The 27,329-nt window shown below is 39.1% G+C and overlaps 4 protein-coding genes, 1 long non-coding RNA gene and 1 other non-coding gene across 10 annotated transcripts; 4 read left to right on the plus strand and 2 right to left on the minus strand.

Annotated features, from left to right (window-relative positions):
- Positions 1 to 1,048: 1,048 nt before the first annotated feature.
- On the plus strand, positions 1,049 to 5,116 carry LOC104446049 (probable disease resistance RPP8-like protein 2). The gene is made up of 3 exons (XM_010059961.3): positions 1,049 to 2,375; positions 2,475 to 2,585; positions 3,399 to 5,116. The coding sequence occupies exons 1-3, from the start codon at positions 1,367 to 1,369 to the stop codon at positions 5,063 to 5,065; spliced, it is 2,787 nt and encodes a 928-aa protein (XP_010058263.2). The 5' UTR covers positions 1,049 to 1,366; the 3' UTR covers positions 5,066 to 5,116.
- A 9,452-nt stretch (positions 5,117 to 14,568) lies between these two features.
- Positions 14,569 to 15,335, plus strand: LOC104443902. Of its 2 annotated transcripts, XR_005547512.1 has the most exons (3): positions 14,569 to 14,652; positions 14,746 to 14,894; positions 15,239 to 15,335. It is a non-coding gene; the product is annotated as an uncharacterized LOC104443902 (transcript). The 2 variants fall into 2 exon arrangements; XR_005547511.1 differs by lacking the exon at positions 15,239 to 15,335 and having other exon boundaries at positions 14,746 to 15,023.
- A 9-nt stretch (positions 15,336 to 15,344) lies between these two features.
- Positions 15,345 to 17,230, plus strand: LOC104444042 (protein ABIL2). Of its 4 annotated transcripts, XM_039304464.1 has the most exons (5): positions 15,345 to 15,503; positions 15,713 to 15,755; positions 15,832 to 15,917; positions 16,823 to 16,917; positions 17,035 to 17,230. In XM_039304464.1, the coding sequence occupies exons 1-5, from the start codon at positions 15,401 to 15,403 to the stop codon at positions 17,203 to 17,205; spliced, it is 498 nt and encodes a 165-aa protein (XP_039160398.1). In that variant the 5' UTR covers positions 15,345 to 15,400; the 3' UTR covers positions 17,206 to 17,230. The 4 variants fall into 4 exon arrangements, with proteins under 4 accessions (XP_039160398.1, XP_039160396.1, XP_039160399.1 ...); XM_039304462.1 differs by having other exon boundaries at positions 16,823 to 17,230; XM_039304465.1 differs by lacking the exon at positions 16,823 to 16,917.
- Positions 17,231 to 17,460: 230 nt separating this feature from the next.
- Positions 17,461 to 19,885, minus strand: LOC104444040. Its single transcript, XM_039304461.1, has 6 exons — positions 19,753 to 19,885; positions 19,267 to 19,507; positions 18,767 to 18,904; positions 18,171 to 18,416; positions 18,007 to 18,068; positions 17,461 to 17,652 (listed from the first exon to the last, which is right to left on the minus strand). The coding sequence occupies exons 2-6, from the start codon at positions 19,364 to 19,366 to the stop codon at positions 17,482 to 17,484; spliced, it is 717 nt and encodes a 238-aa protein (XP_039160395.1). The 5' UTR covers positions 19,367 to 19,507; positions 19,753 to 19,885; the 3' UTR covers positions 17,461 to 17,481.
- A 1,356-nt stretch (positions 19,886 to 21,241) lies between these two features.
- Positions 21,242 to 23,280, minus strand: LOC104446160. Its single transcript, XM_039305327.1, has 6 exons — positions 23,145 to 23,280; positions 22,525 to 22,810; positions 22,356 to 22,430; positions 22,180 to 22,254; positions 21,709 to 21,806; positions 21,242 to 21,502 (listed from the first exon to the last, which is right to left on the minus strand). Exons 1-6 carry the CDS (start codon positions 23,250 to 23,252, stop codon positions 21,242 to 21,244), a joined length of 903 nt encoding a protein of 300 aa, XP_039161261.1. The 5' UTR covers positions 23,253 to 23,280.
- Positions 23,281 to 25,272: 1,992 nt separating this feature from the next.
- On the plus strand, positions 25,273 to 26,794 carry LOC108959457. The gene is made up of 2 exons (XR_005547794.1): positions 25,273 to 25,656; positions 26,226 to 26,794. It is a non-coding gene; the product is annotated as an uncharacterized LOC108959457 (long non-coding RNA).
- The last annotated feature ends 535 nt before the right edge of the window (positions 26,795 to 27,329 follow it).

Consider the following 27,329-nt stretch of genomic DNA (forward strand, 5'->3'; position numbering starts at 1 on the left):
CGGTGCTAACTTCTATACTTAGAATGATTATTATAAGCAAGTGGAAGCTTTTCTCAGTATGGGGCTTTCACATGCATGCATGCATATTTTATGTTTAGAGTTGTGATGCATGAATTTATGTTGTGCTTCTCAGCTTCTGGTATAGTACGACTGTAAGCCCAATTTATCTTTGGTGAACTCTTACGTTGTATGTCTCAACATTTGCATCAAGTCTATGCCCCTTGTACATTGTTGAGTATTCACTTTTTGCCTCACATGTTATTTCTAAGAGAAAGATAAATTGATTTTTTGCACGAAACATGTATGTTTTGACTGAGTGAGATCAATGAGGGGGTTGATTGGTAAGCAATTGAGGCAATTTTTGATGACACGAAGAAGCTCTTTTACCAATTAAGTAGTGAGAGTGACTAGTGAGCAACGCACGTATTTTACTAGTGGAGGCCTGGAGAGAGAGAAAGGAGAGAGCCATCATGATAGAGGTGCTTTGTGAAGGCGACGTTCCATTTCTTTCACAGCTTCCATGGTGGTTTGTTAGGGATTTGAATTTCTAAGTATATGAAGAGCTGCGTGAGTGTGTTTGATAGCTAAATAATTTCGAATTCTTTTTCAATTATAGGATGTATTGAGATTTAGCAATTAGTAATCAAAATTTTTACATGCATATTAGATGGGTGTAATTTAATAATTGAATTTTGCTCAATTACAACATAATTGAGGCAAACCCATGATGACAAACTTATATTCTGATTTTTTCCCCAACTCGCAAGACAATCTCACGATGAGCAAGCTTTTGACAAATTTCGCTTTAATTACAACATATTTAACTGGGATCACTGCTAACGAAGTCCATAATCAAATGGGTTCACAGATAAACCCACGATATTGATAGTATGCTTTCTCCATAAATTCCATACTTAACACACTCTAGTCCCATACTAATTTAAGCATCGGAGGATTCTTAATGGGCCATAAGCTGGGAACTTCTTTTCTTGGTGGTGTGCAGGTTCACGGCACAATTTACCAAAAAAATAAAAAATAAAATAAAAAAATCGAAGCTTATGCTTGTTTCAACTCCAAGAGAAAAAGAATAAACATAATTATCAGCTTAGTACACTTCGACGAAACGTTGCCAAGCCTGGACACCTAATTAAGCTCAAGTCTTTCGTGGGGTGATTTTGTTGCATCCGAGGATGTAGAATATGTATTATCAATGCGATACGCAACTTTCTAAGTACTTACTCCTCTTCTTTCTTATTTGCAACTCGCAGGCCTATATGTGCAGAGATTGTTAACGCATAGAAAGTGAATTCTCAAGTCATTCTCTATCATAAGCTCCAACGATCGTAATCAAGTAGTGCAATAACCAATGGCCGAGTCTGTTGTTTCGTCCGTGGGGCAGACAATAGGAAAGCTGCTCATCGAGGAGGCCAAATTCTTGAGGGGCGTGGAGGGCAAGGTCGAGGACCTGTATAGGGAGCTGAGGCTGATCCAGTGCTTGCTGAGGGATGCGGATGCGAGGCGAGAGCACAACCAAGCTGTTGGAGAATGGGTCGCACAACTCCGAGACTTTGCCTATGATGCCGAGGACATCATCGAGAGATACACCCTGAGAGTCGCGCTGAAGAAGGAACAATATATCACCAGAGCATGTGCTTGCCTCGCGGCGAAGTGCACGTGCGTGCAGGTTCATGTGGTGGGCACAGAGATTGAGGGCTTAAAATCCAGCATCTCCAATCTTAGAATGAGCATGCTGGCTTTTGGCGCACAACCTGCGAATGAGGGCGATCGCAAATGGGCGAGAGATTTGACGTCGAAACGTACTTATTCCCATTTTGAGGAAGATTTTGTTGGGAGGGAAGATAGTATTAATGAGTTGGTGAAAGAGCTGTTGAAGGATGGAGAACAGTACAGAGTTATTTCTATATGGGGAATGGGTGGTTTGGGTAAAACCTCACTCGCTAGAAAAGTCCTCGCTCAGGATGACATGAAGAAAAATTTCACTGGTTTCGCTTGGGCTTGCGTGTCTCAAGTATATGACGTGAGAGATATTTTGGTAGGAATTCTCATTAAATTGATCCCTGATCAAATTAAGAAGATTAAGGATATGATAAATCAAGAATTGTTTGAAAAACTATACGAGACCCAAAAAGAAAAAAGATGTATCGTGGTTCTTGATGATATTTGGACCAAAGGGGCATGGGATAGTCTTCAAGATGCATTCCCGGTCGAGAACACAAGAAGCAAGCTATTGATTACAACTCGCAATAGAGATGTAGCTGAGTATATCAATCCTCAAGGGATCCATGAACTTCAATGCTTATCGGACCAAGAGAGCTGGGATCTCTTAAAGAAGAGGGCGTTTCCCAAAACAAAAGGTGAGACTTCTCTAATGTTATTATCCTAACACATAGTAGCTTCAAGATATTATATTGCCTGTTTGATTCTGATGTATGGCACTTCGGTTATCATTGTAGGATTAGTTGTTGAAATTTCTTCTGATGGACCCGGAAGTGGTCAAGATACTATTGCAGGCCAAGCTGTAGAAGGTATCGCAAAACAATCAGAGACAGAGGGACAAATACCAGGTACTTCATTACTCAATTTTTCCTTTCGGAAGCTTAAGCAATTTATGAATAGATAGTTACATTGGAATTCAAATGATCGAAATATCAAGTATTAGGCATCATAATTTCAATATTTGAGGAATCAGATGCCCCTTTTGTTTCTTAATAGCTAACAATTATACCACTAAACCAAGATCCAAAACTTTGTTCCTCCTTTCCTCTAATGAGGTTAAATATCAAAGAGGCTTTTATAAGGCCAACATAATAAGCAATTTTGATTGGATTTATGAAATGATGTGAAGCCTAGCTATGTTACTTCTTCCATAGGCTTCATCCCAAGTCCAATTTTTTTGCATTTGTGAATAGCTGGCTTAACAATAAGAGTAGGGATTGACAAGGAATATCACGAATCATTATGCGGCAAATGAAGATTTCATCAAAATTTGTGCGGGAGATTAGCAACACATTTAACTTACAAGAGATCACACTTGAGTTGTCCCTATGTTGCTTGCATTTTTCTTCATCAAGTAGGATTATTGTTGTTATACATTTGCTCAAGCCACTTAATTCAAGCCATGGATAACAAGGACGATACATTCCATTTATTAATTTAGACTTCTTAGTCTTCCAGGCATAGATGGAGGAATAGATAGGAGCTTTCTTGTGGTCCCTATTTTCCCCCGACAAAAGCATAAATGAACCACAAATTACAAAGAACTATAACATCTTACTTATACATCTAAAAGCATATATTTGTCCTTGAAGTAATCTTCTTATTATAGTTGCATCATCTTATAATTGTTGAGTTGCAATTTGTTGCCTAATATTGTGTAGTAATCACCCAAGACATGAAGAGATTAGGAGATGAACTCCTTAGGAAGTGTGGAGGACTACCCTTGGCTATCATTGTGCTTGGTGGACTTCTGGCAGTCAATGAATGGGAGACGGTTCACAAAAAGATCCCTTTGCATTTTAATGATAAGAGTGATGTACCAAAAGTGTTGGCCTTAAGCTATGACGATCTACCTTGGCATTTAAAGCCATGCTTCCTCTATTTGGGTAGCTTTTTGGAGGATGGCGAAATTCCTGCATCGAAGGTTCTTCATTTGTGGATTGCTGAAGGCTTTGTGTCACTAAATGAATGTGACGAAGAGAGAGAAGTACCGATAGAAGATGTAGCAGAGCAATATTTAGTAGAGTTGGTTAATAGGGGAATGGTTCAAGTACGATTCAACTTGAGTGGAAAGATCAAAACTTGCCACCTCCATGATATGATGCGAGACTTATGCCTATCCAAGGCTAGGCAAGAAAGTTTTCTCAGCATTTTTAATATCCAGCAGAATCATGAAACGGAGGAATGTTCTTCTTCAATGGCAATAAAAGTGAAGTCAACTTGCAAAACACGAAGGCTTTTTCTCAATATGAGTGTTGAAGGAAACGTGATTCCAAGAGCAAAACAAATTGGAAGGACTATGCTCCACCTTCGAACTTTCATGGTCTCCGGATTTGTCGAAGGGAAGTGGAAGCAACTTCAACCAATTTTCATCCATTGTAAGTTTCTCAGAGTTCTGAAACTCGAGGGCCTTCATTACTTGAGAGGAAATTTACCTAAATCAGTGGGAGACCTAGTTCATTTAAGATTCCTAAGTTTAGCAGGAAGTAATTTCAAGGGCTTGCCGCAATCTTTCGGAAACCTTGTATATATGGAATTCTTGGACATTCATATGGCTCCATATATAAAGGTAACCGTGCCAAATGTGTTGTGGAAGATGAGAAGGTTGAGGTATCTTCGTCTTCCTCTCCAATTTGCCGTCAAGAAGATATTTTGTGAGGATCGGAGGAAGTTGCGGTTGGACACTTTAAATAACCTACGGATATTGAAAAACTTTTTTTTGAAGATGTGTGATGTGAACGATCTAAGCAATTTGACTAATCTGCAAAAACTGATTATCATCAGCGAGCAAGGCTCTAATGACTTGAAGACAATTCCACAACTTGCTAAATTTAATTTGAAACATCTGCAGTCCTCGTCTTTCATATTCACAAGCTCTTCATTCACTGAAGGCGAATTAAGTATGATATCAAGCTGTTGTCATTACTGTAAACTATTTCTATGTGGAAAAATAGAGAAGTTTCCAGAGCATAAGAATCTACCCCAACAACTGGGTAAGCTAGTCTTACTGTGGTCCAAACTCGAAGAAGATCCGATGCGAATATTGGAGAAATTGGATCACTTGGTTGTCCTGATGCTGGGGTATAATGCTTTCTTGGGAAAGGAAATGGTTTGCTCTGCAGGAGGGTTTCCTCGACTCAAGCATTTAGAACTTCGTGAGCTAGATAATTTGGAGGAGTGGAGGGTCGCCGAAGGAGCCATGCCTCATCTTTCCCGATTAGGGATCGGCAACTGTCTCAATTTGAGGACTTTACCTCGAGTGGTCCGCCCGTATGACGGATCTGGTGACTTTTATGACCAGCTTACAAAGGTCGGGTGGTTCGGGTGACCTTTATGATCAACTTACGAAGATCGGGTGGCTATAGGGGAAAAAAGGGAGCATCGGCTTGTGTGTTGTCGGGGGGTGGGCCCCCAGATTATAGCAGATGCGGAAAATGAGAAGCACAAAATCAGCTTTTCACTATATTTTAGCTCAAATTGGTTGTATCACAATCCTTTATAGAATTTCTCGAGTATATATCTTATCAAATATATTACATGAAAGTATACATTGTACATTAGATGCATAAATTGAATGGAATGAGTCTCTTCTTTCCCCAAAAAAGAAAAATAATTAAGAGTATTGCCAATAAAGTTAAAATTGGAATAAATGTTTTTAAATCTCATTGTATAAATTACCCGCAAATGTTTCATTGTATTATCCTTTTTATACATGCAATAAAATTGACTGTGTAGAATAATTATGAAATTTAGAAAAAACTTTCATGATGTCTAAATATATCTCTCTTATATGACACGGTATAATCTATTATCATAACTAGAAGATTAGAATGCGTAAAAAGAATGATATAGAATTATAGTAATTAACAAATATTTAAAAAAAATAAAAGGATAAATAAGAAGCATGGACAGAGCACCAATTGCTTCACGCCACGGTACTTGACATGGCCAACCCATCTTCACCGTTCAGTAATCGGACATTAGTTAATCCTAGCTGTCAATTTTTGCTTACGCAAATTGATCACGCAAGATTTCAACGATTCTCTCTTCTTAGTCAAGCACTTTAGCACTTACAAGTGGAGTGCCGCCCTTCTGATTTTGTAGCCGTAATAATTTTTCGTGATATGGCCAATCGACAATTAATTTAAGTAACATACTTTTATTTTCTATGAGAGATATTGGAGCCACTATATGAATCCTATAAATGTAGTTTCCCCATTTGTGCCATGATCAATCATCCATTTTGTCATGTGAGATTTTTCCTGTACAATTTCCTATTCTATTTGTGATCTGGTGGGAACCGCCAGCTAATTTTGCATATCCTATAGACTACATCTACATCTCTAATTTGATTATGTAAAAATGATCTGTATTTTGAGATGCTTCATCTACAACATAAGATTGTGATCAAAGCAAAATACAAGCAAAAACCTTCACTCTGTTGGAGATGTAAATTCTCCTAATGATTTTCAGTGCATTTGCTAAAGGATAGATGATAAAATGTGACCATGATTGTTGGAGATGATAGCCCTAATTTAGCCATCTCTAGACCAAAAAAGAAAAGAAATGTTCACAACTTCATTATACGGCGGCTTTTGCTTTCTTGCTCGAAGGGCGAATCATGAGTTTCCCTGATGTTGCTTGTTAAATTTGATGCTTTCTTCTTAGAGGCTTGCCCGCAGTGAGATTGTCTTAAAAGTACGGTGAGAAAATGGGAACAAAAGTGCCACATAGCCAACCAGAACCATGCGCTTTAAGATCTGGAAGATGAGGAGAAAGTCACGTAAGGGTGGTTACACGATGAGAAGACCGTCCCGGCCTTCGGCCTCATTAGGATTACAAAAAGATAAAAAGAAAAATTATCCAAAAAATCTTTAATTAATTCAATCTTAAATCTTTCAATTTTATCAATTAAGTTCTAAATATTTTCACATTTTACCAATTTAAGCTGGAAATCACTAATGTGAACACATTAGTACCACATAAGACAATCAATTGAAAGATTCTTGACTGAAGTGCATATATTTAAGATTTTTTTGGATAATTTTCCCAAAAAAACCGAATGTTGGCGACTGTCCTAATGCCGCTAAACTCGTTTTGTGCATCACTGGGAGGGAAATCATTGTGAGAAACAATGCCTTTTTCCAATGGTTCCAAAGATGAATCTTTCTTTTCATATTTCTTCTGGATCTTCTCAGCAACTCAAATTTCAGAATACAGCAAATCTTACCACTAGCATAGATCCCATGGAGCCTTATTTGGTCTTGAGCCTTGCCGACTTTCCTTCAAAGTGTGAAAAGCTAGTTAATATACAATAGTACATCATTGACGGTAGGTAGATAGAAACCTGGTCGCGCTCACATTCATAATTTGGTATTCTTGTATTACTTTACAGATGTTAATAATTATATAATATTGAGGACAAAAGAGTGTTTGGGAATTCATTTGTTCAAGTTGTTCCTAAATTCTTGAATTTACATCCTAATTATTATTATCTGATAATACATTCATATTAAGTTGTCTTCACGCTGAACGCTTCGTACATCATTTTTTTTTTTTTATCATTAAGCTGCCCTTTTTTATCTGGTAAAAATATCATGATTACTTTATCTCTAATTATGGAAACTTCACGTTTGCTCTTTTCTAGAATGTCAATATTATGACTAGGCTAAATAGTTTTATTCAAGCCTAACACATTGAAAATAGATTAAGCTGTGTCCTCGTTAAGTAGAGTTAGCTCATGAATCAGGCAATTTGGGCTAAAAGGACTAGGTCCCTTCGAATGAGAATAGTGAGAAGAAGGATGATAACATTGACACGGTATGAAAAGATATGAAAATGAAAATGTCGATAATAGATGGAATACATAGCTTGGGGAGTTAAGTAGAAAAAAAAAATCTCTCACCCTCACAAAGCATCTTTTTCTTATCTGTCGTCTTTTTCATCAGAACAAGCCGACCGTGGCAAGTCCATCTACATTTCTATGATGTAAAATTGTACCGTACATCAAAAACTATTAAGAGTTAGACGACAATGATTGATTAAAAAAAAAGTCAAATAATTAGCAAGTATTAACCAATGAAATTTAAAAATTATTTTGAATTTTAGTGGTGACTCGAAAAAGCACTTTTGGCCCCTCTGAATGGGTATAGAATCCTTGATAGATGTTATGGGAAGATCCAGCGATAAACGAGGGGGAGTCCTGGCTGCGCTTGCTCCCCTCCCACACTCCTTCTCATGGACACACTCTTTTATTATTTAGCAATTCTATTTTCTTTCCTTCAAATACACTTATCTTTATTTCAAATTTCAGCTACATAAAATGACGTTTAAGTCATAATTCATTACTTTATGCTCCTTTCTCCCGCTAGCAGCCGAACACTAATATAACACAATGCGTCTATTTCCTTCACCTTCTTTTGTCTCGTGATTATTTTTGAATAATTTCTTTTCCTTTCTAATTGATTACCTATTCATGAAAGAGTGTAATTGATCTAGTCTTGTTTCCATTCGGCAGATGATTAGAAGGGGAAGAGCATGAGACGTCCGATGAGTGCGAGCTTTCTAATGATGAAGATTCATTTCTTGAAGATTATGAGGAGCACTCAACAACTTTTGCAATAGTCTATTCGTCATTTCCTGCGGAACCTTCTCTGCTGCGGGATGTCATACTCAATTTGCTAATAACTTCATGGGCTGATAGAGAGATCCAAAGGTATGAAAGGATCTATATATTTCATTTAGTAATCAATGGTTTGCAGTTCATGTCTGTCTGGTCGTGTCGTGTGTTGTATTAAGTGTCATGGTCTCTATCTAGAGAGTAGCCAAGTAATGCTCAATCTTATATTTTAACGATGCTGTGCAACCTCCAAAGCCGATCTCCCTTAATTGGTGGTATAAGGCACGGTAATGCTAGTAGTAGAAGTCTTTGTCTTTAAAACAGTCAAATCATGTTACCTTTTGAGTTTTCAGTTGTACTTTGATGTGGTTGGATTTTCGGCAACTGGGGTTTTATGGTGTAACTGATGCTGCTCTAGTGATAAGTTTAAGTTATGTACCATGTGAAGAATTGTTCGGCGCTTCAGAAAGAAGTAATATCTAAATTTAGTTCTCTTTTGTATATGGTCAGTTAGTATCAAGTATGCTGGAGCTAAAACACCTCATTCTCTTGTTTTAAGCAGATGACGAATGTATAAGTTTATGAGCCATCTCGCGTGTGCCTATTGTAAAAGGAAGCTAATGTTTGTCAATCGAAGTTCTTATATTGCAAATTTCACCAGGCAGTTCCTGCGTGATCGGGTTATCAGTTCCGCATTCATCCTTGAGCCCTAGGTTTGCTCAAGTCCACCTTAGCTTCGGGACCATGTTGAACATTTTCCTGATTTTTATAGCTCGTATTGCTACACAAGGCATTTGGTTGTTTTGAGTTTCTTGTAGTTATTACAGTCAGCACCAACCAACTTTGGTCGGTGCATAGGATATGTTTTGTTTGAGGACCACCAATATGTTTGCACATAGAGCCAAATTCTCATGCTGACGATGGGCATCTTAGGCCCCACTTTCCTGGAATTCAATATCTAAGTGAGCACCAACAAAGATTGAACTAAGTTGCTGTCTTACGAAGTTTCTTTCCTGCTCTTAGGCGATTATATTTAGTGTCGTTGCAACAAGCCTAGTATGTCCGCTGGATTTGGCCTTAGGAGAAAATCGGATTGCGGGATTTAGGAGGCGCCACCATCCGTATTATCTCCAACCAATACCTCGAGCACCATACCATTAGTTCAGCTCTCAAAATCAGCATCTCAGCGATTATACAATTCAACGAGCTGCAACACTTGACCCGCATAAACAACTTTCGGATTATTTGTTTGTGTGTCTGACTAGAAGCACGCGTCAAGATGATCTCAAATCAACAAAAACCAATAGATGATTACGTTCCGCTGCGCTGCAGGATCTTGGTCAATTTGACGTAGCCTCAGTGAAATGGCATCTGAATTTGTTTAGGCATGGGTATGAGTTTGGGCTTTGCTAGCATAACAGTTTTTGGATTATTGTGAGAATAATAGCTTGTCATTTGTCACGAATTCTTGAAGGAGTGAGCCTCACAACAAATTGTAATTATCTGTTATTTGATTTTTTGTGGTCCGGAATAAATTATTATTTTAATAGTAGATTAAAAACTGTCACAAAATCATTTCTCTATGAGTTTTCAGATTGAACCGGGGGAAATGTTAAATTGGTGTTAGTTAAGGATGGGATTGGCAACAAACTGGTTAAAAGAAGTTCATAACGGCTTGTCTAAATTGGGACTATATGTTCACTTCTATTGTTCAAATTGATAGATCGGCGCTAGTAACTCAAGGATCACTGTGTATTTGGCTAATGGGTTAAGAATTAGTCTCATGAAATCTATATTGTCGTCCATAGAATTAGAAAATTGCTTCTATTAAACTTCATTTACTAAAATACAACCATCTCAATCCAAGATTAACAATCACCTCATGCTTAATTGGGATTGGAAATCTTCATTAGCACCATAAAGAAAAGTTGATCATAATAAGGTTTTCATGGTACACACACAATGTAATTCCCATCTTGTTACTAAAAGCAAGACGACATATCAAGTTGTGTCAGTTTCAAAATAGTTATATTATTTTGGATTCTGATTTCTTTTAATAAATTTGTATCATTTTTTTCTAGACAATACCCTCTTTTGCTTTCAATAAATTTATGTCTTGCTTGACTCGCTTGAAAGAATCAAAGGCTCCATAGAAGTGGGGCAGGACTTGGAAAATAAGTTCAAGTGAACAGAAGCACCTTGAATGGGTATGTGAGATTTGCTAAGCTTAGACAACTCCAAATATTAATGTAGTTGATTGTACAATTTTTCCCCACGCACGCTAGGAAAAATTAGCCCAATAATGATTTCCGATTCAATCAAGCACCGACTAAACCGCTCATAAAAGTAAAAAGCTGTACATGCACTAAATTAATTCATGTAATTCTTTATTTCATGCTCGGTCTTCTCTTTTGCTTGTTGAGTCACGGACCCTTGCATTTAATATATGATCTTGTTTTTTTTTTTTCTTTTGAGTGATATAAAATGAACAAAGAGAGAGTTTATATGTTTTAAGAATTTAAGTTCACAATAAGATTCAATTATCACAGGTTGAGCGAAAAATCAAATTAATTCGCTCGACATCGCTGTCGGAATTGAAGTGTCGTACTTTTTTATTTTATTTTTTATAAGAGCTTTTGCGAGAAGGGCGTCGTAGAGTGTTTCGAAGCTGACATGACGTATTAATTATCAAAAATTCCATCCATTCTGCAATTTTGCAACATGTTGCTCGTTTCATTTTCCCTCTCATCCTCGTGGGCTTCAATTCGGGGGGAATTTGTCGTTTCGCTCGCTGTGGAGAGGCGAGGAACTCGCGACTTGCTCATGGAAGATTGTGAAGTTCTCCCGAGCGCCGGGAGGGGACAAGGTGAAGGGCGAAGGGCACGCGAGAGGAGGTGGAGCGAATTCCACGCTTCTGCAAAATGACGCTGGATGGGAGGCATATGAAGAAAGGAGAGTCGTCGCCGTGAAAGCTGCAATGGAAAGGGCAGAAGATCCGAGCGTTTCCTAGCGCTGGTCAGATGTCTGACGAAATGCGCGGGCGAGAGTAGAAACTGGGGTGGCTAAAAGCCGAAATCGGCATGTTGCTTGCGGAATGAGTAATTCAATTCTTTGTATATCTAAAGATTCTTTTCTATGTGTGCCTACTTTATTCTTTACCTTTGGATATACAGAGATGAAGTTGCTGGAGGTAGCGAGAAAGCAAATGATTATGTGTCGATTGGTGACGCACGGCAAATGTTGCTGTTTCTCCTGCGATGAGGGAATTTTAGCTTTCTCTACTCGGAATTCTGTTTTTAATTTCACTAATCTACTCAGATGGATAATATACTCTCCAGAATCAGTTCAGACCTTCGGAAGCGTCTCTCATAAATTGACTAATGGACCCTCGCCCCTCGGTGACCGCAATTGTCTTCATTGGTCAAAGAGTCGCAAAGCATTGAAATAGTCGTTGCACAGCCGCGGGCTCATGCTTACTCTTGATTGTTGGTATTCCGAAACCATCTTTTAAGATCGATTCGGACGAGTCGCGTAGGAGAATCGTGTCGGACTTTTCTTTTCCCCTATATTTTCTCCTAGACTCCAGGTTGAGCTCTGTGAACATGAGATTCTGCTTTCTACATTTTCTGCATAAAGCCCCCAGGACAGAGCAGAATTGATTATTCTGGGGTTTGCAATTTCATCGAGTCTTGCATGATAGATGATTTGGCCTCCGCGTGGTTAAATCGTCGCTGAATGCTGTTGCCCGAGTATGATAATTGATGTTCCTCCTATTGGGAAAGAACAATGGAAGTCATTATTGATTGACTCATAGCTGTTGGGTTGCGACAATCATCGACAAATCTCATCATGTAGTACGATGATGTATCATAAAAGTTTGATAAGGAATTCCCAACCACCCAAAATGTTCCAAATTCATGACTTTTTGTATTGTGTTCATTCCATTATTTTCTCAAATGACTTGCTTTTTCTTGTTTCTCTTCAAGTAGGCGCTTTTGCTCCAAAGCGCGCGTTTTGTTTCCATCTTTACCAAGAAATCTTGCTAGTTTCGTTTCCATCTTTACCATGAAATCTTGCTCGATCTTCAAGATGACAATGTTAATAAAAAGTTGATAAATGCAAAGATTTTGCCACCTCACTTTTAATTGCGTTTACAGGATCTTTGGCAAAACCTCACTTTCATTGGATTTGCATGCACAGCTCGAGTAGGCCTATTTTTAGATTAAATGTCATTTGGTAGCTGAATTGAATGTGTAAGCCCCGCATCACCCGATTTCCTAAAAAAGTCCATTGTCTCTTGTACAAATTGATTATATCCAAAAGAAAAAAAGAAAAAAAAAAAGATCACTTTATTGACAACTAAATTAAGCACAACTATCCATTGACAATGCCATTTTACATAATTGGTACCAAATAAATTTTCAGATGAATGCAAATTGAGTTGGGAATTTGACTGAATCCACATTTTAAATGTGACAGATCTGCCCTGTGTAGGCTAATGAATAAGATCAAGCTCATTCTTGAGTTCAAATCGGCCTAACAAATTTGGGTGAAGAATTAAACTGAATTCATCGGTGAGCAAGTTAGGTGGGACTCCAAACAACTTAAATGGCGATGCCATTATCATTTACCAGCTCATCACATGATTTTAATGTAGCCAAAAAGCAAGTTAGTCTTTTATTTTAAGTGAGCGAAGTCTTTTCTATTTTTCAATTTTTTTTCCCTATACTAATTTAGTGTGGCTCAAATGATAAAAAGACTTGAGCTAACAGCACCAGACAGCTGATGCATGTTGGCTCCATAGAGGATCGACTTCTATGTAGTACCAAATGCCAAACTGACATAGCATCATTCACACAAGAAGAATGTTAATGTTTTCAATGGACGAGAGTGAATGAAAATGACAAAATTTCCCACTCCTGAGCAGATATTACACTTGATCTTTGCAAAAGAATAACTTGAAAAACCCCTTCTCACGTCTCATGCCCCGTATAAATATCGGGAGATGAGATAACTAGTAAGCGGAATGAACGGGAGCGGAGATTGGATTCGTGAGAATTTACCTTTATGCTAGATATGTAAAACCTTAGATTATTAGATGGAAGAAAATGCTCATACATGACAGGCTTATGGGCAAAATAGCGATTAAGAATTATTGAATTATTATTGTTATTGGACGTCTCACTTTTGTGGTGTTCAGTTTGGGTGCGCGTTGCTTTCAGTACTTAATCCCAAAAAACTCAGCGCCTTGCTTGTCATTGTTAGGATGGTGCAGCCTTCATCATACCCCAATTATTGCTCTCCCCAACAGAGACACTCAAACAACCTTGTGACAGAAGCAAAAGGCACAAATCACTATGACACTTGATGGTGACCCATTTATGCGAGATGATTTTTCTACTCTCTCTCCCCCTCTCTCAATATCTAAAGGTGAAGATCACTAATTTTGGTTATGGCCTTTTGGATATCTTTCTTTGCTTTTCCTTATCAGAGAATGTTAGGGAGCTGAAAGGAGGCTTGGGACCGTGTTGCAGTAGATAAAAAGGAGGTAATGTCAGCTTCATATTCGTCGCATATGCTTTTTTCTTTCCTACTGAGATTTTTTATCTGGTTCTTTTTGGACCTGCGGTTTGGCAATGTTCTATGTGATCCGTGAATTGACAAAACAAGAAGAATTGCTTCCGTTGGCAATAACTGTTGTCGTCGGCTTATGGAGAACTCTGTGAGCATTGCAATATCTCAGGATTTTAGCCTCGGCTTTGTTGGAAGGAAATGGAAAAGAGATAAGAATAGAGAAAGAACGTCAAGAAGAAGAAAATACGTCGTGGAAATGGATAATGATAGTCAGTGCCCAAGGGTGTGAAGTTGAATCTGATTACTTCATCTTCACTATAACAGGTGAAAATACTCTGAACTTTGGTATGATGGATGCTTGCCAGTCACCTCCTTCATTTTCCTCCCCTCAGGGTGCTTCGCATTATGATGAGCTCCCCATGAAAGAGAGTTTGATCTTTTCAGATAGCCTGAAGGTACATAACTACTAGTTACTTTTTCTGGGTTTACCTTAAAATTCGATTGATGTTCCTCTATTTTTTTTTTTTTTGCCTATTAGATGATCAAATTCCTCATGATCTAGTTTACATCATGTTCGAATTTCAGGGTGAAAGGGTTTGGATTTGTCTTGCATGCTAATCATAAGCTTTTCTCTAATCGGACTTGAAGGATCTTAGGAAGCAGTTATACTCAGCAGCTGAATATTTTGAATTATCTTACAACGGACAAGATCATAAACAAATGTGAGATGCATAGGTTTTCAATTCATCATAGTGTACCGGCTTGAGCATTTATTCATGTTGTGCATCTCTTAGTTGACCTTGTCAATACTGTAGAGTGGTGAACACGCTAAGAGATTATACAACTAAAGCTTTCATCAACACTATGGATCACTTGGGCTCCATGACTTATTAGGTCAATTGTCTCCTGGATGACAAGATTGGGGAAGCTTCCGCAATTGAGCTTAGATTCTCGTGTTCAACAGGTGTGCTATATAATTAGGTGTGCTTAGATTCTCCTGGATGACAAGAATGGGAAGGGCTTGCATACCCTATGATCTACCATGTGCGCGGTCTAATAAATTGCAACTTAACAAGAAAAATTAAGTTCTTGATACCGTGAAATTACTCCAAATAAACTACATGACTTGCCAGATTATATTACGTTGTAACAAACTAAATGGCAGAGCAAAATATATTCTAAATAGTATAATATATCTTGCTTCAACAATAATATGGAAAATGGCATAGAGAACAACTATCTCTCTTACTATCGACTCATTTGTCACATATAACGAATATAATCTTCAACCCTATTTTTGTGTTTTAGAGACTACGAATGTGTGAGATGTCCGTAGACCACGGAGGCCTATCTCAACAGTAGCTAGCGATAAGGACTCCAAAGCACCACATGTGATATATCTTACCAGGCATGCTTCCCTTCACAACATTTGTCATTGGTTTATTAAGACCAAAAGATCGAAGTCGGTTCATGCTTAAGAATTTTCTTTCAGTTTCAAAAGCTAAAGACGGTGGAGACAACAAAAATCTGCGATATTGCGTGACAAATGAAGTAAATGGCGAAATATCAGCAGGTTAACATTGTATGACTCTTTTTCTAGTTTAGCTTCCACTATGCACATTTCACGGAACAAGATTTGGCCTATTAGATGTAAAAAGTTCATGAGTCATAGAAGTAGCTGTTCTCTCGCTCATCATTTGCAAGTGTTCAACTTATTCCATCAAAAAGCAGAATATCAAATGCTACTACTGACGTACTAATAACTTTTTTTGCTTTCCAAAGAAGTATATCCGAGAAATATAGAGACTTCTGCATCAATCGTCAGGTAACTTTTGACTGAATTTGTGCTAATCATCCTAGCTCCGGAAAGACCTGATGCTGACAATGGAACCCTGATGCAGGAGACGGCATTTGGCAACCCAATTTCCACAATCCTCCCGAACGGGCCCCTTTTCATTCGCAAGTACCTTGTCCAACAAAAAAGCAGGTCGGTATTGAATACTCCAAATTGGGGGTAAGAGCATAGAGTGCCCAAACTTTCGTATGTGCTTATCCGAGTGCCAAAACTTTATTTTTTGCTCACTTCAGTGTCACAAATTTGAAAAATTAATCATTTGAGTACCGATTCCGAATTATCTCCCCAAAAAATTTGACATAGATGCTGATTGTTTAACGTGGCTTTGCCAACACTAACGTGGACAATTTTTAAAATACTTTTTTTATTTTTGCTTTTTTATTTTGGGCAGGCAAGAGTCACCAACCGCAAAATCCGCGCCCACTATGGGCAAGGGCTGCCTTGCCCTTGGCCACGAAGGCCCTAAGCAAGGTTGCGAAGGCCCTAAGCAAGTTCGTGAAGGCCCTAAGCGAGGTCGCCGAGGCCTCACTAGCCACTACACTGGTGAAGTTATGAGGGCCCTCGCCTAGGGCCTTCGTGGCTAGATCTATGTGAGGGCTGCCTCGCCCCCGAAGTGAAGGCCCTATGCGAGGGCATCACGTCCTCATCGGCCACTGGCAACGTTGCCCAAAGTTGGCGGGGGCTCTCGCAGCTTCGCCCAGGACTTCACACCCAAGGGCGAGGTTTCGCAACCAACAAGGGTCACCGGTGACCCTCGTAGCAAAAAATTAAAAAAAAAGCAAAACAAAAGTAAAAACACAAACTTTAAAATAAATAAATTCCATGTAGGATGATTTGCTAGAATTGACACTCAAATAATTGATTTTATTCTAATGTGGCACTCAAGTGAACAAAAGAATTTTTTGACACTCCTAATGTTCTTACCCCCTCCAGATTGCCATACATAGCGTTTACATCATGTTTTCATGCCCTATGATTGTATCACATATCATGTAGCCAGACAAGCTACTAATGCAAGCCGCACTTTTTCTAAACAGTAAAACGCACCTCCCCATTTCTATTTCAACTCACACGTTCAAGTTCTCTGGCCGATAAATCCACATCTCCAAACCCTTCTAACGCCAAAAAACGAGTAAGCATCAATGAAATTCAGTGCAGCTTAGCTATTAAGCTTCATTTTTTGTTGGACATGTCTTGCGGACATGACCTCTCATGGCCGAGTCTCTTATATGCCCATATGAACATCCAGTACCCATCGGAACCCCGAAGATCCACTTCAATGTCTACTCATGTTGAGAGGAACAGAAGAACTGATATCGAGCTATGTTCCAGCAAAAACAAAAGTCTCTTCAAGGCCTTGCTTAGCATGCGGAAGTCAAGAAAGGACAGCAAGTTGTACAAGTTCCTGGACGAGAAATAAGAAGGGATAAAGGAAACCGGATAGACCCACATATGAGTTTCTTTGCATCAAACGTGTACCTAAATATGTTGAAGATCACTGGAAATACTTTGATTATGTCATATAACTAAAATCTTTTCAGATCAGACAGCTGCAAATGAATTTGGCACCAGAACGCTCCACATAAAAACAGGAGGTCAACTGTACAGATTTCATATGTGACAGGCAGAAGATTCTTGCGCACTCCATCCAGATGCTTGACAGTAGCAATATTGTTGATTGAGCAATGGATATGGTTCAAAATCCAAGATCAAAACTGGGACACTCAGCCTTCACTTCCAATGGATCTCTATATCCTTCAGGGTCCATTCTTTTATCACTAGCATCGCTGTGAGAACCATGTGAAAGCGATGCTTCAGAAACAAGATTATCGCGGCAGCACTTGGGGTCAGCTTGCCCATGAGAAGGCTGCAAACGTTAATTGCAGCAGATGTACATGCTAGTCAAACAAAGCTCAGTGAAATTGAGAATATCCTCAAGGTAAATAAAAGAACTAGATTTTGGACTGGGATGCATTAGAGAATTCAAGCAGGTCCTCATGCATCTAGTTTGAACATTCCCTGCAAGCAGTTGCTACCTGCTGCTAATTTAATTCAGCTTGTCCAGTAGTTTGGACGAAAGAGTTACATCAAACATCAAAACTCATTAAGTTCTGATGGAATTTCCAGATGCTTAGAGTCACAATCTTGCCACAGACGGATCAAAATAGAGCTGAAAGAATCAATTACCGAAAATAGAGCAGGACAAGTAGCTGTGAAATACCTGTGAGTTGCCAATTGCAAAGTCGCCCATCAAGTAAGATTCATTGAATTCAGAGGCTAATTCTGATGATATTTTACAATGTCAGATGACGAAACATGTATTGCGACAAAGCTAACACTAAAAATAAAAGAATGCTGGAGTGAGTGAGATAGCACTAAACCAACCTTTAGACTTCATTAGACCAGGTAACTTTTCATTGTTGGTAGTATCAGTCAGATTTCCAGTGTCCACATTCTCTACCGAAGCCAGCTCAGCAGCTGGTGCTCTTTGTCTTTGAGCTCCATCACAAAACTTATCCAGATCCTGAAGCTCCTTCGTTAGGGAAGCAAAAGTTGCCTTCCTTTCATTTGAATTTTCAGCAATGGCAACTTGATCTAATGGTTTTCGGAGTACAGATAGTATTTGACAGGCTGCATCGATTTGATTACAAGAGATCATTTGCAAGGTAACGCACATAGGTTCCTCCAATAAACATGAGAATTAACTTTCAAAGAAATGCAAAATGAAGTGAGTGATGCATCAAAATCAATAAAACCAATCCCAAGCTTAATTGATGACATTCTCTTTCTAGAGCAGGTCCAAGAAACAATCTATCAATTTTGTGGGCTTTACAAAGCTTACTGTAAATTACTTGACGCGCCTGAATAAGATAAAAAATTATTTTCATTGTGCCTAAATCTAACTACACATGCGAAAGATAGTAACATCAAAAGGCAGAAGATAATTCTCATATAGAGAAATTTCTCCATAGAGTAATCACCATCACGTAGAGGCTTGGTCTCGGAAACTCTCCTGATGCAATCTGTCCTTTTCATACCAGATATTCCACTGTTTGAATCCGAATCTCTCACTGGATGAACCTTCCCCGAAGTTTTGTCTCCATGTTTATGCCAGGGTACTGTAATATCCAAAGGTCAAGCATTAGGCATCAAATAATTGAGGCACATAGAATTAATATCTATGAAAGAAAGAATTAGATGTTCCAATTCTGAATCATCTTTAGGTGACCATATCAGGTGTACAATCCTCCTCGTATAAGTGCCCCTACTTAGTAAGGAAGGTAGCAACTTTCTCTTAACATGTTCTTTCAACGTATTCATTTCCAATTGTATCTTAACACCCACAGATCCACTTAAATAACCTCCTCAGTACCTCACTAGGACATAGCTAGTCAAACAGGATGCATCAAGGAAAACTACATCTACAATGAAGTTATTGAAACATCTAAATAGCATTGGATGAATAAAAAATGCTGCAAACCTCCCAGGATTGATTGATCAACTTTAGCACCATCCACCTCCTCACGGCCTGTCCTCATTTCTCCGGCAGCGCGACATGTTTCACGATCATTCAAACCCATTGGCCCCTTTTCTTTTACCACATGCTCCCCAATATCAACCAAGTGAGAATCGAACACCAGAGATTTTCCAGTTCCCAGCACTTCATCTCTCCTAAGAAATTTATTCACCAAGATTTTCCTACTAGCATCATACAGTGTGACCTGAATGATCCAAGGGGAAGAAAACAATTAGCAGAAAAGTGATTCCAGGACCTATAAAAAGACCTTTGAACTTTTTTGGGTAATGAAAAGCACTTGAATTAGTGTGATACTTGGGGCACATAATGAACCACTATTTAAAAACAGAAGTGATTCATGTTGGATCAGCAAACAAAGTGGCCAGCCCAGTTTAATGAAAAAAAAAAAAAGTGGCTTAATGAAAAATCCATGAAAGTGCCTCAAATGACCTGCCTCCCTAGGGATCCGTGAACTTCAAGCTGCAGAAAACCATCATGGTATTTCTTGGCCTTTTGAGTTACTTGTGTTGTGTACAAAACCTGCCATTCTACATGACAGGAAAATGTCAATCTCCAAGGACATGCTCAGAATAATACAAAACAGCGGGAGCACATAGCCCACAAAAAGAACATTCACATGCTCATGGGTGTAAAAAATGGCGAAGGACAATAGTGGACCTGTTATTGATTTCATTATTTCAGTAACCTCAAGCTAAAAGGAGGCAGTAAATACAAAGTCATATCAAGACAATAACTGGCTACTTAATGAAAACTTTATTAGAAAATCTATCGGGAAGTAGAATGAGCAACCAGCTCATTAATGAAAACTTCAATAGAAAATGTAAAAACCATAAAGAAATACACAGAGAATTCCTGTAACTTAGCCAATATGCCCTCCTCTTTTGCATGGGGTTCTCTTAAATGGGACTCATTTTTCAATACCTAAAGCATGGCGCTTGAGCTAGGAAAATACCAAGAACATAACCTGACAAGGTAAATTGTGGATTTTCCAAGTGAAAGGACAACCTTAAACCACCTCTAAAGCACAAATTTGGCAGCTTTATACATAGTTTTTAATTTGGTGAATCTTCTATCTACTGTACATTTTTTTCCATTTTAACTCAAGTGCGATATCTGTCATATGTAAGGAATTTCAAAAATCCATCTCATTAAGCAGTATAGAGGAAAAAATGTTTCCTAACGGGCAACTTTCATTTCACCGAGGAAAAAAATGTGAGTTCATAATCACATAAGAACGTGCAACAAATGTAGAGACAAGGCAACTAGCAAACACTCTTAGCAAACTGAACATGCATACAAGCAAAATCTGACCTGTGACGCCTGATTTTCCAGCATCTAATATACTCCCCTTTGCCCCATTCTGATGCATCTGGCCATTTTTTTCTTCTGAAAGAGTACTAATGAATACATGTTTCAGTGCATCACAATCAGAATCAGGTAATTATCATAGATCATGCAAAACATGAAGAGAAGGGAATCTCGCTCCTTAACAGAAAAGGAGAAGATGATATAAATAACAGAGATGATTTTCAATTGTGATCTCTCTATATTTGGTCAATGAAGAAAGTGTAACTACATATAAAAACAATGAACTGACTCTTGGCATCTGCAAGTTACAGAATTTGCGGAAATCATCCCACGATCATAAACATCCAATGAATTTGTGTCTGTAAAGCTCCGAATCACATTGTTTAAAATATCAGTTTGGTGAGTACGGAGCATCCCCTAGTTACATAAATTTGCAGAGCAGCTGAATGATAGGATCAATGGGAATATAAACAATCAGGGAGAAAATGTTGACAATCAATTGACAGTTCAAGACTTTAGGAGAGGACGTAAGGCAAATTACCTCCAAAGAAAGAATCAACTGGGAAAAAACAGCTATTTATAGGACACAGCTAGCAAATCAAATTGAACTCTATTCCAGGGTACCTTCTACAGCAGATTTAACAGTAGTAACATTACACTGCTGCTTTTGCATATATAATTTGTGAAGAGAATTGAAGCTGTTTCCGCTTGCATTTAGATTTAGTTCCCTCAAAGATTCATGGTTTGCTTCACAATTGCCAACTTCAACCAAATGACCAGGAAATTCCATCATCTCCCCAGGGCTTACTTCTTCAGCTTTGCTCAGGAACCTACTATCTAAAAGTTTCCAGCTCGTATCATACAAGAAAACCTGGTAAAGGCCCCAAAAAGGTTTCAATGATCTGAGCCCTGTTTATCCTGATAAAAAATTTTCACTAATCTGTAGAGAAAGGTATACACCATGAAGAAGAAAACTAACTAATTAAGGAAGGAAGACCTGAAATATGATTCAGCAACAAGACAGCTGGTATTATCTAAGGTTAATGATCAGTAGAGATGTAGACTGTAGAGCTTGACCTGTCTAGTGATAGATCCACTGCTTGTACAACGCAAGAAGCCATCATGATATTTCTTCGACTTTTGAGATAATTGTGTTGTATACAAGACATGCCAATCTATATCAAAAAGAATATCACATCAGCTGCAGTGCTAAGACAACAATAACAAACTTATGAATGTAACTACATAGAGAATATAGAGACCAGTTTTCTGAGGGAAAGTCTGGAAATATGCTAGGAAGCTCCAATTTTCTTCAAGAGAAGCGATTTAAATATGTGAACATAATACTGCTGTGACTGAGAAGATTTGATATACAAAGCATCAAATTTGAGTAAATATTTTTTGAATGGATGCCGCATGTAGTGTAACAACATGCAGCAATCATACACCCCGAGAAAATCGAGAACAGATTCACAATCCAGGAGATACATCAAGAGATAGACACGGCCTGGCATGGGCATAGAGGAGTCAGTAAAAGTCCAAACTCACCTGTCGTACTTGATGTCCTTGAGTTCGGACTTGCCTGCAATATGCCATACTTGTTCATTTCATTCTTCTTGAATTCTGTAAATCAAAAGAGCAAAAGAACACACGTGCTAAGTTTTGTACCCAGCATTTACTTGCAATTAAGAGAGAATTAGATTATGTAGAAATTCATTGCCAACCTCTAATAATCTTCTGAGATGGGCTTAGACTGATCGTCTGCTGTTTATGCTTCTCCACTGTGGTCTTCTCATCTCCTTGAAGAGAAAGCCAAGTCGATAATATGATAATACAGGTAGATGATGGGCACAAATTTGCAAACGTACAAGCACGAGTCATCGATTTTCAAACCAACGGAGACACCAGCATTAAGAAAGACAAACACGTAAGAACAGACTATACCGGCACAATCAGATATGTTGACGAACTTGTTTCTGTGAAGCAGATTCGTTCGCTTAGGAACTTTATTTTCTCGGCTGCGAGCATAAGTATCATCGAGAGGCTTTTGCCCTCCTTCAGGCTCTCCAACATCAACCAAATAAGCATTGAACGTCAGCGTCTCACCGGAGCAAACAACTTCGTCATTCTTCAAGAGCCTGCATTCCAACAGCTGGTCGCTGTCGTCATACAGCATTACCTGTCGAAAAATCCGATCATCAATCACGGCATGGCCTAATCCACTCAGAACAAGCTCAATCGCGGGAAGCACAACGACCGAAACCACAGAACAGAACAATCCGCGAGGACGGTCAAAATCGAAATCCTTAGCAGCATCGAGCTGTTGCTATCTAGCCTGAGCGAGCGAGCTGAATTCAGGGAATCGATCGCCACTGCACTTTCGACATGGACTCCTAGCCGATCAAAACCGAATGATATCCCAGCCCAATCGGAGGTAACTAAAAATTCGCCGATGGAGTTGAGCTGGACATCAATGGCGGAGATGAGTAGCGAGTGAGAGAGAGGGAACGCACCTTGGCGGAGGAGGAGTGGAGAGAGAGGAAGCCGTCGCGGTAGACCTTGCGCTTCTGCTTGAGGTGCTTCGTGAAGGTGACGTTCCATTTCGTCGGAACCTCATCCATGGCGGTTTCTGCATCTGCAGGATGATGATGAAGAAGAAGAAGAAGAATAATTTCTAGGGATTTCGGAGAGCTGCGAGTGAGGTGATACCGCTTTCGAGAGCTGAAATGTTATGGCGGGAAACGAGGTGGGTGCATTCAATTCAGTATTTTGAAAGTCGATTGATAAAATATAAAATAGTTTAACTTAAAGAATTAGATAAATAAAAAGGCCAATGGTAAAACAGATTTTCAGAACTAATTTTGAGATAAATATTGTTCGGTAGAAAACATATTTATAAAGCTTTTTAAGAGAGTAATATAATTTTTTAAAAATTTTATTTGTTTAAAATTAAAAATAATATATGCAACTTTTTAAATATAAATTTTTTTATTATAATGCTAAAAATCAAATACATCTAATTAAAAAAAAAAAAAAGACCATAATCAATTCAGCAAAAGGCTACGGCTGCCAACAAGCGAGATTTAGCGCCGATGGCCATCAATGGCGACCCTCACCGAAGGTCACTGACCGGTGAGGGCGACCTCGAGCGACCTCAACCAATGACCGTGGCCCTGTGGCACTAGATCTAGCTCGTCGGCGACCGTAACCTTCGTCGGACCAGTGAATGATGCATTTGGTTCAATCTTTAATCTTCATTTTACAACAAAGAATCTTATCTCGGGTAAATAAAAATGAAACATAAGTGAAAGTTTGGATGAGTTTCCAACCATAGGAACCATTTGTACTTGGCGAAGTGAAGATTAAACTTATATCATGCATCTAATCATAGACAGACTTTCCGATCAGAAAAAGAAAAAAAAATCATACACAAACTATGTTCTTTGCCAAACCAGCAACCTACTAAATGAGTTAACATCCAATTCTAACTTATAAACACGACCCAAAAAGGCTAGAAGGAAATCGACCTCGTATATTTCAAAGAGAGGAAAAAACGAATGTAAAGACATTAAATTTTGCCATCCCGATGACTACTTCACATTATGTTAAAGCTCCTTCACCTTTAACAAAGATGAAAAGAATGAAGATAGATATTGTTTTTTTTTTTTTTTTGGTCATCAATCGAAATTGTAAGCAAGAACAAGAACTTCTAAACCTATGTTTTCCATATTTGAATGGATCTAACATATCAATTGGGTCTATTTGTTATATCTCAACTCATAACATACTACATTAAAGTAGATCTCATGTTGTTTCCATTAATGACGGATCTCCTATGGGAGGTTGCAATACAAAACTGACACCACATCTCTCCTAACTACAATGCCATTTGTTGATATCGGCAAAAGGGATCCCAATTTCGAACCTTTTTAAAATATTGGCCCAAAAAAACTCAAATCAATAAGTTGAGAGTTAATTATAAGATATCAACAACCACACGGTCGACATGAACTTTGGGGAAGATTAGCCTGTTATGCCTAGAGTAATTTTTATCCGTTGAGTAATGGCCTTCCACTTAACATCGTTGGATCACTAAGGCCAACTTTCATCCCTACTCAGCAGTGGGTCTTTCAATCAAGCCAAGGGACAATCTCCATTCGACCCAAAGAAACCTTTGCACGCCTTCATTACCTTTTAGGAGGCTTACACCCATAGAAACTGTCTACCTAAACTGTCCCTTAGCTCGTAGATCCTAACACATCTGTTCTCTGACATAAGACTATTCTAATAAAACTTACTCGTATGTCTCGACAAAGATATACTTACAATATCATCACATAGTTAAATTAATTTTCCTTAAATGATCGTCGTCGTCGTCGTCGTCATTCTTTCAGCTAAGAATGTCAAACGAGTTTACCTGAGAATAAGTACCTGTGGACAATCCATGGTGGTTGGCTGCTGTAGAGAATCACTTCCCTGTTATTTCTCAGGTAAACTCGTTTGACATTCTTAGCTGAAAGAATGACGACGACGAGGATGATCATTTAAGGAAAATTAATTTAACTATGTGATGATATTGTAAGTATACCTTTGTCGACAATCCTCGTGGCGCAGCCGGTCCAACTGCTTGGCTTCCACTAAAGAAGAGAACCGGAAAAATAAATGAATAAGAATCGCCCTTTCCCTCTCTCTTAACCATCCTCCTCTCCTTCTCCTACCCTCGCGAACTCTCCCGGTCCCGTCCTTTCCCGAGAAAATGCCCGAGCTGGAGGACGACGGCCCCGGCCGCACCCGCCGCGACAGCCCGTCGGCGGCAGCGGCGGCCCGGGGGAGTCCATCATGGACCTCGACCTCGACGTCTACAGTCCCTGGCCAACGATGGATCAGCAGCTCCCCTTCGGCGCTTTCCTGTCCGCCTCCGACCAGCCCAGCTCCCCTCTCTGGGCCTTATCCTGCGGGTTCGAGGACAAGCTAGCCGCCGCACCCCGCCGCCGCCGGCGGGGTCCGCCTCTCCGATTGCTCTCGGTGCGTCGCATGTCAGTCTTGAGTTCGTCTGAATTCGTTCGCTTTTGGTTTCGAGTCGGGTTTGTGCGGATCGCATCGATTGAGCTGGATTTGGGTCGTTGAAAAGCTCTGTTTTTTCGGCCATCTGAGACTTGAGAATTGAGGGTTGACTATTTCTCCACCCGCGTTTACTTGCTTGGCTTTCGTCTTCTCTGGTTTTACGATTTTTGGAAAGTCGAAATTTTTCCTCGTTTGGAACTAATCTGAATTTGTTGCATGTTATTTTGACTGTTTTTTCCTCTTTGACTAATCGAGAAATTTGGTCTGATGATACGGTACTGTTTTCTATCGCTTCAAAAAGCTTGGGAATCAAAGCAAGGAGTTTGAATTAATTGTTGGGATTGCTCCTTCCTCCACCTCCCATTGCACCTGATTTCCTATATATATATTGTGTGAGAATTATGAATTCTGAGAGTCCTGAACTATGAAGTTGCCTCTTGCTTGAAGTTTGATTTGTTCCAACTGTCCGCAATGGCCTATGAAGCCGCGGCTACTGAGTTTTGACTGAGAAGTTGTTTCCAAATATATAGATCGTCACAATTCAGAAACCAAAGTCCCTGCTGAGGAGAGTGATCGTAAAAAGCTGCCATCGCCATATTTGGGGCTGACGGCATCTGTATCATCAAGGTAAGGATGACCCAGGCTCTTCGTTACTTAAAAGAATCCACTGAGCAGCTTGATCTGGCTCAGGTTTGGGCTCCAGTAAAGAATGGTGATCGGTACATCCTCACGACTTCAGGGCAACCCTTTGTTCTTGGTGCAGATACTAATGGGCTTCACCCGCACAGAACGGTGTCTATGATGTATTTGTTTTCTGCGGACGGGGGGAATGATGGAGAACTGGGACTTCCTGGTCCTGTTTTCTGGCGAAAGCTGCCTGAATGGACTTTTAATGTACAATACTACACCAGCAAAGAATATTTAAGGCTCGATCATGCTCTTCATTATAATGTTCAGGGAACCTTGGCTTTGCCCGTCTTTGAACCATCGGGCCAATCTTGTGTGGGTGTTCTTGAACTCATTATGACTTCACAGAAGATTAACTACGCACCGGCGGTCGATAATCTGCAAAGCACTTGAGGTTGGGTTTCTTTAAAAATCATGCTTTTCTTTCTTCTGCAAAGCACTAGAAATTTTTTATCTAGAAATAAAAACAAAGAATTGGCTCTTGGCATCTGCATGTTCAAGAATTTGTGGAAATCGTATAAATATCCCATGAACATGTGCCCTTTGAGCTTCGAATCACACTGTCGAAATATCATTTTGGCGAGTAAGCACCTGAATGATAAGACCTAGGGAAATTTAAACAATCTGGGAGAAAATATTGACATTATATTGACAGTTCAAGATTCTAGGCCAGGAGGTAAGGCAAATTACCTCTACAGAAAGACTAAACAGGAAAAAAAAAAAAGAAGAAGAAGAAAAAAATTAGAACACCAGGGAATGGATCAAATTGAACTGTATTCCAGGTACCTTCTACACCAGATTCAATGGTAGTAAAGTTATGTTGCTGCTTCTGCATATTTAATACGTGAAGAGAATTGAAGCCGTTTCCACATGCATTGAGATCCCTCAAAGATTCATGGTTTGCTTCACGATTGCAAACTTCAACCAAATGACCAGGAAATTCCATC

The sequence above is a fragment of the Eucalyptus grandis genome, chromosome 11 (genome assembly GCF_016545825.1).
Source record: "Eucalyptus grandis isolate ANBG69807.140 chromosome 11, ASM1654582v1, whole genome shotgun sequence".
NCBI lineage: Eukaryota > Viridiplantae > Streptophyta > Magnoliopsida > Myrtales > Myrtaceae > Eucalyptus > Eucalyptus grandis.

Coding starts and splice junctions, on each gene's coding strand:
- LOC104444042 (XM_039304462.1), top strand. CDS start 15,401: ATGCTTAAGAATTTTCTTTCAGTTTCAAAAGCTAAAGACGGTGGAGAC. Junction 15,756..15,831: donor ACTTCTGCATCAATCGTCAG/GTAACTTTTGAC, acceptor ACCCTGATGCAG/GAGACGGCATTTGGCAACCC. Junction 15,918..16,822: donor CTTGTCCAACAAAAAAGCAG/GTCGGTATTGAA, acceptor TTTTCTAAACAG/TAAAACGCACCTCCCCATTT.
- LOC104444040 (XM_039304461.1), bottom strand. CDS start 19,366: ATGGGTTTGAATGATCGTGAAACATGTCGCGCTGCCGGAGAAATGAGG. Junction 18,417..18,766: donor GACCAAGCCTCTACGTGATG/GTGATTACTCTA, acceptor AAATCGATGCAG/CCTGTCAAATACTATCTGTA. Junction 17,653..18,006: donor TTGCAATTGGCAACTCACAG/GTATTTCACAGC, acceptor TAACGTTTGCAG/CCTTCTCATGGGCAAGCTGA.
- LOC104446160 (XM_039305327.1), bottom strand. CDS start 23,252: ATGGATGAGGTTCCGACGAAATGGAACGTCACCTTCACGAAGCACCTC. Junction 22,811..23,144: donor TCCACTCCTCCTCCGCCAAG/GTGCGTTCCCTC, acceptor ATTTTTCGACAG/GTAATGCTGTATGACGACAG. Junction 22,431..22,524: donor TAATGCTGGTGTCTCCGTTG/GTTTGAAAATCG, acceptor TTTCTCTTCAAG/GAGATGAGAAGACCACAGTG.
- LOC104446049 (XM_010059961.3), top strand. CDS start 1,367: ATGGCCGAGTCTGTTGTTTCGTCCGTGGGGCAGACAATAGGAAAGCTG. Junction 2,376..2,474: donor GGCGTTTCCCAAAACAAAAG/GTGAGACTTCTC, acceptor TTATCATTGTAG/GATTAGTTGTTGAAATTTCT. Junction 2,586..3,398: donor GACAGAGGGACAAATACCAG/GTACTTCATTAC, acceptor AATATTGTGTAG/TAATCACCCAAGACATGAAG.